Source organism: Heliconius melpomene, chromosome 18 (genome assembly GCF_056956725.1).
Source record: "Heliconius melpomene rosina isolate 202511_hmr_F chromosome 18, ASM5695672v1, whole genome shotgun sequence".
Classification (NCBI taxonomy): Eukaryota; Metazoa; Arthropoda; class Insecta; order Lepidoptera; family Nymphalidae; genus Heliconius; species Heliconius melpomene.
The window spans coordinates 9,403,692-9,413,258 of NC_140406.1; the positions used below are offsets into that span (position 1 = coordinate 9,403,692).

A 9,567-nucleotide genomic window follows, 5' to 3' on the forward strand; every position below is an offset into this window, starting at 1 on the left:
TGTTTGTTAATGTATGTAGATGAAACTTTTTGACTATTACCAATTTTACACCTTTATTTAATTAAAAATATAAATAATTTTATAGCAGTCATACTTTTTTTTTAAAAAAATGAGATTTACCTAGAACTGCCGCTGGGTCATTTTTGTCCCGCCATTATTATTTTATTATTTGAGGGTATAATTTGACATATTTTCATGCCTCGAGGACGAGGTGGAGGTGAAAGGACGATGCGGGGGCGGAAAAAAATTTAATAGTAGGTTTAGCAGTCAATACCTAAGTTTTTAGGGTTCTGTAGCTTTTAAGGGAAAAAAAAACCCTTATAAGATCATTTTTTGTCCATCCGGCTGTCTTTGCCTTTATCTCAGGAACGCTTGGAGAAATCGAGTTGATATTCATATGAGTATATGAATATCAACTATATGACGATCTACAGTCCCTTGATTTCCTGAAAAAGCATCCTTAAAAAAAGATATGACCATTTATATAGTAAAAAACATGTATTTCGCCACTATAAAGGGAATCAAATTAATAAGGTACTTTCAGTTAACTTAGAATTATGAAATTTGGCAGTTAGCATCTACATGTAGTACTAGTACAGGAAAAAATCTGAAAACTATACATTTATGCATAAATCTTAAAAAATAATAGCCTGAAAAGTGGGGTAAAATTGGTGTCAATACTAAATTTTGCCGTTAGTTCAAGTGAGGTATCAGATGAAAGGATGACTAAGCTAGGCTTGAATTTTAGAAAAACACTCGATACTAAATGTGGGCAATTGTAGGGTAGGTGGAGGGAACCTGGGAACCTAGTGCTATGCACTCCGCTGGCATTTTCCGCCGAATTCTGGAGCCATTACTATGCAATGTTATAAATCATCTGTGATGTATCACTGATGAAGAATATATTAATGCATTACTTGGCCTAATAATAATATTAACTAATTTCAATAACTTATAATTTTGTAAGAGTTATTCAGTTAGTTGTCACGACCTTTTTGGTTTTTTGGTACTTTTATATGTGTTAAAGAACAAAAATGGATTATTAAAGATGATCTACATATTTTACGAATTATTTTAATAATATTTTTTTGTATTATACCAAAAATCTGCATAATAAGTAGAATGGGACAAATTTGTCACGCCGGCGGTTCAATCTTCGGCACTTCTAGTGTTAAGGTAAAAACACTGTTTAAATATAACGAAGCCACCACGATATTGTGTCTGTATCGATGCGCCCGCGCAACACATTGAATTTCGCGGTAATGACGATACTTTCGACCCACGCCGCCTTGTCTTATAGTGATTTATCACTTATTTTGTGCCGCAATGAGTTCACTGTTTACGGTACTTTAGGTTTAAATCACGTGTTAAGGAGGTTTCCTTCGATTTTAAGAAATCAAAGATTGCACGATTATCATAATTATAAACGTAAGGTGCCAGAGACCATTGTGGCGCGGTGGCACAGAGACTGGACGTTGTCAGTGTTGTTGTAAACTCGACGGTGGTGGTTTTGATTGTCGAGGGAATGAATTATTTTCGAAATTTTCCTTAGTCTGGTAGATAAAGACAGAGCGCAGCGTTGGGTTTAGCCAAATACGCAAATTAGACAGAAAGTGGGGAAAGCAATGTCATATCATTAGGTTACCTCAGCCCACCCCTACGCGAGAAGAAGCGTAAAGCGTGAAGTAAGCTTAGACGCCAGAGACTATCGTGGTAACAGTGGAACAGTGTTTGATATCGGGCGGTGAGTTGGGAACGGAATATCTTAACACCTTTCCTTCTCCTACTCTGCTATATTTTTGAATTTATTTATAATAAATAAATTCAAATGAACAATTATTTCTGACAAACTAACGACATTAACACTTAGATATACTCGTATCTATCTATAAATATTTACAATTTTAAACAATAGAGGTATCTTAAAGGATAATGAGGCGGTGATTGTGACGTCAGCGCTGGAAAGCGAATAAAACAACTGTTAGACGCCAAAAATGGTTCTGTTTTGTGATTATACTCATTGTGTACTGTTGACAAACAAATTATGTTTAATATTTTATTGTAATTAATATTGAGGCCGTCGCAGTGGGGCAACATGTGAATGTAAGAGCGATGGTATTGGGTTCGATTTGCATCCGGGGGAATAACTATATTAAATTTATTGGTATTGATTATCGCCGTTCAACATGCAATATTTGGAAAATTAGGCAGTAAATGAGAAAGAGGACGCCCGAACGCACGAACGAAGGGAATGTAAAAGCATTTTCCCAAAAACGAAACCCGTCGTCTTCTAACAAAATATTTTAATCCCCGAGTGGAAATCGAACCCACAACCGTATAGTTGCGTTTACAATCAAACGCAATATTTGCACCAATACGGTCTGCACTAAAAAATAAATAAATAAACAAAAATGAATCGCCAACATTGTTTCACAATCAGTACGTTGTTATCAGATGGACGGACCGCCGAATGCGTTAAGCGGTAGTTAGTTAGCCGCAATTATTATTATTTAGTGCGCCGGCGCACAAAGCCTGCGCCTACGCAACTCAAATGTATCGTTCTTGTTTCATAGATGTGGTTTTCATTTAATTATAGATAATTTATTTATATGAGGATATTTACATTAATTAATCATTTACATCAATATAAATTCGATGAAAAGTACAGGACGGAAGTCTGTAAGGGGAAGGTCTTAATACAAGGTTCCCAGGTTCCTTCTGCCTACCCAGCTGTGCGAGACTAATTGTGTAAAGATAAAATTAACATCGTATTAAATTAGTAAAGGGGACAATTTCCTCTTTCATTTGATCTTAAATAAGTTCAATCTACAGCGTGAAGTTAAAATAATGATAAGGGCTACTTAAAAAGAAATATTTTAATATAGTCATATCCTCTATATTCTTTGGGTAAATCTCGTGATCACATCTGTGCATGCAGCCTCGTGTACGTTGAAAATCATCTTAGTGGCTATTTGTTATTCATATAGAGTATTTTTATTATCTAATTTTATTAAGTAAAGACTAAAACAAAATAGTATGCTTAACATTTTTCATCTCTCATTGTAATATATTATTTTCATTTCCCTGCTCTAGTTCCTGGAATCTTTGCTCTCCAAGCGTGGGGTTAAGTTACGCAGCTTAATACACAAGTTTAGATGGCAAGTAGAGAACGGAGTGTCTCAACACTGAGTTCTTTTTGTTTACTCTATTATGTAGAATCGAACGTGAAACCGAAAACAAGACTACAATATTATGCCCATGTTTCTATCTATTAATCAAGTTAAGCTATAGAACAAAGATTTAAAAAAATACTGCCTTTTCTACTTCATTTTTATGTATGCTTATCAACCGGTAAATTACCCCTTTTCTGTGACGCTCTTCCCTTTTAACTTCCGTGACCTCAAAACGCGGTAGAAGCGCAGGTGTAAATAGAATATGTAGTAGTACCACTTTGTGAAGCCATTTTTAATGAGTAAAAAATATTTAAAATTATAATTTTTAAATGAAAATATTTTTTACTATGAAAATTTTCGTAGACATACAATATAACGTTGTAAATAATTTTAGCGTGTTGCGGTGAGAGCTGAATGTAAACGCGACGTTTGTGGTTTCAATATCCTTTCAGAGAAATTAATTATTTCCATTTCCCCGCTCTGATACACATCTCAAATTTAGATCGAACGCGAAAAATAGTGTCTTGACACTAGATTGTTCTTACATTTACTGTTATGTGTGGCAAAGCGTGATGCTAAAAAAAAGAATGCACTCTGATCTTTTCCAATCTATTTTCCCTCCAATTTTTTAGAGTTTTGAAAAGAACTCTGTACTTATTGTATTAATATAGATTATTTTTTTAAGGCGTTATTAATATTTGATTAATTTAATTATTGTATTTTATCAACAGGAAGAACCAGCCACTTCTGGTGATAGTGGAGATGAGAGTGGCAGTGAACCAGAGTCGCCCAATGACAAAATCATACAGAATAATAAACAAGAATGGATGTGCAACGACGATCGGGATGTTAAAAGGTTAGTTGTATTGTATGTCATTTTATTCGTTTTATTTTAAAAAAAATCAATTGCACGCTTTTCCCAGCAGCATCGCAGGATAGGTGAAGGGCAAATAAAATAGTTTTTTTTATGCATTGTGTTTTTAATAGGAATATAATATTGTTCACATTTTTTTATTATAAAATTTTGATTTCTTGACCAAATAAACTTTTCAGTTTAATAATATAAGGTTAGAATATAAAGTTTAAACATTTATAAGCGTTAGCAATACACTACGTAAAGAAAAATATTCTCCTTTTACGAGTTTATGATAGCACTTTAAAAAATGTCAATATGTATTTTTTTACAGAGACCTAGGTGCTAACGATAATCTCCCATCCACGTCTACGAATCAAGAACCGGAAAGCAGCAAGTCAAGTCAACCATCCTTACCCAAGATATTACCAAAAATCGATCTCCCAGGCGGCGCTATGTTATACCACTCCAGTGTTCTTACTGGGTTGGATGGACTTGGCAGTAATTTGGGCTTGGGCAATTTAGCTATGGGCTATCCTCATAGCTTCATATTAGGATTGGCCAACCAAGGTCAAGAAGGAGGTATTTTTAATATTTTTTATTTAAGTATATATTGACTTATTTATGTTTTAAACATTAGATACCGAAGTAGTATTAAGGTACGTAATATTTAAAGAAAAATAATTCAATTAAAAGTTGCACTTTTTGTAAAAAAAAATTAACAATTTACAGTATTCCATTAGGTTAGAAATATAAAAACCTAGAAATGCTTAAACTTAAAAACATAAGCAAGCTTTTTTTCGTTTCAACAAATTTTACATGTTTTCTGTTTTTAACTATTTTATTGAAAATTGTTGGATTATACAAGTTAAACACATAGAATTAATTTGCTAAGTACATTTTATAAATATTGTTAAAGTTGAGGATAGGCAGAACTTAATATTAAGACACTTCGCAAGAAAGTAAAAGAAAGGCAAGAAAGTAGGGCGGAGACTATTCTCCGCCTCTTGCTTGTTGAGTGGCGGAACTGAACGCTTCTACAGAAAGTAGGGGACTAAGTAATTTATTACTTGTTTCTCCACTAAAGATGAAGAAGATATGTGAGGAGAAAATCAATAAAATCAAATAATAAATCAATCCCACTGTATTTTGTCTTAGAGAGCTGTATCACATTGATATGATATATAGACCACATTGTGTGAAGACAAACGACGTCTCTGCGTTAGTTATTATCATATTCATCGTACCTGTACAGTATAAACAGATTTAGAATTATTGGTTCAGTACAGATTTGTGGGGTACCTAAGAATTTATTGAGGTACCATTTGTAACGTGCATAGCATAGCTTTGATATTGGCGACCGCAATCGATATATTTTAGATTTAGATTCATACCAATTTTGGTGGGAAACATAAGTTCTATAATATGGAAATTTGTGGAGGCAGAACAAGCGTGTGATTGTGAACGTGGTTTGTGGGTTTGAATCCCTTTTGGGTAAAAGAAATATTTTATTGTGTTTATTTAAAGGCAGAGCGCAGAGCGTTTCTGCGCAGAATTCTGCTCAAAGTGGGGAACGGAAATGGCTTAATGAGAATAATGTGTCTTAACACTAGGTTCCAAGGTTCCTTCTCTACTGAGTGCGGTATCTAGATGGTTTCCATGAGGTGCAGGTTCAACTCCCGCTACATTTAATTTTTATATGTTTTCTATAGAAGTATCCTTGTCCTTAAAAATCAAAGGTATACAAACATGTTCTCTTTCAGCGTCATCATCATCAACCCAGCCGCAGTTCATAACAATACCCCTGTCAATGGCGATGGCGGCGGCGGGGACACAGAACGGATGCAGTGCCTCCAGCGATGATAGCAGCGAGTTACAAGATTTGAGCACTGGTGGAAGGAAGTGATGTTCAATAGGTATTACAATATATTTATTGTTGATAGTTACATATTCTATATTAATATTCAGCAGGAAGTCATTATGGTAGCGGCACAGCTTGTAACTATAATCACGATGATTGTGGGTTCGATTCCCACTCAGGCAAATAAATTATTTAGTATTTTCATTTGCTCGTTTTGGTAACAAAGCAATGTACGGATTTGAGTTCCGCCAGTAAACACATAAAAAAATATTGTCTTGAAATATTCAGAACAAAATGAGGAACGGAGTTTTTTAACATTCTCTCTGCCTGCCAAAACACAATGCGTAATCTAGTTACTAAATCGACGAAACAAAAGTAACCCATTCCTCCGAGTGGGATTGGTTGGGAATCCGCAACCGTCCGCAACTGTGCGACTGTACTACAACGTGTAAATATATTTTTTTTTTTACAGAAAACATCGAAATCTGGATGTTTCTGAAATCTGGATATTTGCAACATTATAACATCATTATTACTGTACTCTTTTCTTATTAGTTATTACTACTTATTTACCAAAGCTATTGGTTGATATCTAAGTTCAATTTTAACTTAAGTCGTACTTTGCCTTGTATCCTTTATTCCTTTTAAACTATTTTATTAAGAGACCGGATTTTTATTTAATTTTTATTAATAATAAAAAAAGATAATTTGCAAGAATAAAAGTATTTTTTACTTTAGGGCAATATTAGAACTTATAATCACTTGTTATTCTCCCTCATTATTTTAGATAAAGTATTATTAATAGTGGAAAGAGGGAAATCATTTAAGAAATGTTTATTAAAATGTACACTATGTATATATGTATGTTTATTATATTAATTGTTAAGTTACCAATATTACTCAAAGCAAGCTCAAACGCTGAAGAAATAGCAGAGAAGCAAGACACTCCGTTCTCTTTCGAAGTTTTTGATATCTAAAAAGATTCTAATACTAAAATTATAAACAGTATTAATTAGGCCGTCATGGCGCAGCAATATAGCTGTAAATATGACGGTTGTGGGTTCAATTTCAACTAGGTGGAATAAATTATTTTCTTTTCTTCGCTCTGGTAAGAAGACAAAAACGTTAAATTCCGCCACCCGAAATTGGAGAGTACGGTGTCATAACACTACGTCTCTTTTGCCTACTCAATTACATGTTACTATTAAGTTCTATAATATAATATTTATAAATAATTTTTTCATTAAAATCATTATTATATGATCCGGTCTCTTATAAAACATATTATAATTTAATTTAATATAATTTATGAACAATAACTAAGGACAATGTAATAATAATACGGGCATAGATTATGTATTTCACGAACAGAAAGAAATTTATTTAATTGTAATCAAATATGTTATTTGAAGTAATAGATATATATTTTTTTCTTTGATACTTTGAGCAAAAAGAACATAGTGTTAAGTCACTTGGTGGTCTTTTTTACGCCTATTTGTATAATCTCATTACTGCACTTTCCAAAACCAAATAAGAAAATACATATCTGTATATATACCTATAGAACTCTTCCTTCGCTTTTATCCAACGATTGGCTTTATTAGATATTTAAAATTATATTAGTATTGTCTACAATTATAATTAAAAAAAATAAAGTCCAGCATGCATTTCGATACCTCTTCAAAGTATGTATTTTTACATTAAGAAAAATAAATAAAAACCTATAAATATAAATGATTTTCTATTTGAAATACATATTCTATGACAGTATTAATGTTTTAGCGTAAAGTGAATGAGTCGGGTGTTTACATTTTTAGGTCAATCAATTGCATAGTATTTTAGCCTTGCCAAGTTGTCACTCGTCGATTGTAACATTGTATAATATATTAACTTAAATTGCTAAGCTAGTTAAGAATGTTTGTATCTAAAATTAGTATTTTTGTACCAAACCTGTGTTTTTAAAGTAAATTGTTAATATGAAAATGTGCTAATAATATTTTTATAGCATTTCGTTTCAAGTTTGCAAGAATTTTATTTCAAAATTCTAGTTACCGACTGAGTAGTGTTGAAAAAAAACAAATGTGTACTGAAACATAAAGCTTAAGTTTAAATATCAAATATATATTTGAATTATAGTGTATGATAAAATATTAATTACAATGTAAAAGCCTTATATTCTATATAATTGACAGCGCGTTTGTCCTAATTATTTTTGTATGAAACACAAATTTGTAGACCATTGTTAAGATGTATATACCATACTTTTCAGTTAAAATAAGAAAAACAAGAAAACAGAATATACCTGTTTTTATTAATTTGAAAATTCATTTTTTTTTTATTGTTAAGCATTTATTGTTTTGGTTTTGCAAGCGGCTATATATTTTAAAAAACTATTTGTAAAACAAACGTTGAGAAAAATTTTTGAAAACTGTATTTTTAAGTAAGGTCATTCTTCGTAGATCCGATATAACGTATATATTAAAAAATCGCTGTTAAAATTAATGCTAAATAACTAAAATATTTTAATGAATAACAAGATTCGTTTAATCTTGAAAAATAAATGGTTACATAAATATATATTTTTGCGGATAAAAATATCATTTTTAAAGCTTAGATTATTTTTATAATTGGGTCATTTTGACTTTTCTCAACGTTCGTTTACATAAAACGACTGACGGTACTCAGTTAGATGTTTGATTTTAAGTAATTTAATACATGTTCCTTTTTGTTTCCTACTGATTAATAAAACATTATAAATAATATGTTATTTTATTGTAATTGCATTCAGTATTACTAAAGTCCTAAATCTTTCCCCATTCCAAGAAGATCCACTTTAGCTTCTCAGGAAAAAACAGTAAAGTGCTAAGACACTCTGTTCTTCTTTTTCCGCCCGAATTCGAAGCTTTGCTTGTTGAGTGGCGGCACTTTACCTAGATTATCATCATCATCATCATCAACCTGTCCTCATCCACAGCTGGACATAGGCCTCTCTCGTTACCTAGATAATGCTGTTAAAGAAAAAAATCCTGAGTGACGATTGAACTCTCAACCTTTACCAAATATTAAGACGCTGTACCATTGTGCCTTTACTTTCAATTGACATACAAAAAAGATCTTAAAGTAAATAAAATAGTAACTTGCTTATAACTTAAGAAAAACAAAACACAATTAAAAACGTTTTTAACTATCATATTTGTTGTAGGTACCTATGTAAAAATTAACCAAGCCGAGCCTCGAACTTTGGATTAATTAAATTAAACCACTGAATATACCATGTTTTGAATTCAGGCGGAGAGCGGAGAATGGAGTATCTTGAAACAAAGTTTTCACTGCTTACCGTGATATATGCGAGATAAAGCGTGAGAGATGCGTGAGGCTCAGCTTTTGTCTCTCTTTGCCCACCTATCCTCCATAATTGATTATCGACAACCATCACAAATACAAACCAAACCAATTGAAAACAAAACAACATTTCAATGAATTCAATGCTAAAAATAAATATACAACAACGAGACGCCATAACTATTCAATTCTAGAAAAAAAGAACCTGTCCTCATAAAAAACTCACAATCGATACCGATTCGAGGGAAAACGACAAAAACCATTGAGTTGTAATCAACCAGTGTAAAGATATCGCCGAACTATTTTAAAATACAGTACAGTAATATTGTTATTATATT

At 32.2% G+C, this 9,567-nt stretch overlaps 1 protein-coding gene across 1 annotated transcript in view; it reads left to right on the top strand.

Moving 5' to 3' along the window:
* Positions 1-8,647, top strand: part of bs (serum response factor blistered) — a 181,238-nt gene extending 172,591 nt beyond the window's left edge. Inside the window, exons 3-6 of the mRNA XM_085202466.1 lie at positions 3,905-4,029; positions 4,361-4,608; positions 5,790-5,942; positions 6,360-8,647. Coding sequence (XP_085058592.1) covers positions 3,905-4,029; positions 4,361-4,608; positions 5,790-5,932 — 516 coding nt within the window. The 3' untranslated portion in view covers positions 5,933-5,942; positions 6,360-8,647. The remainder of the gene's footprint in view (positions 1-3,904; positions 4,030-4,360; positions 4,609-5,789; positions 5,943-6,359) is intronic.
* The last annotated feature ends 920 nt before the right edge of the window (positions 8,648-9,567 follow it).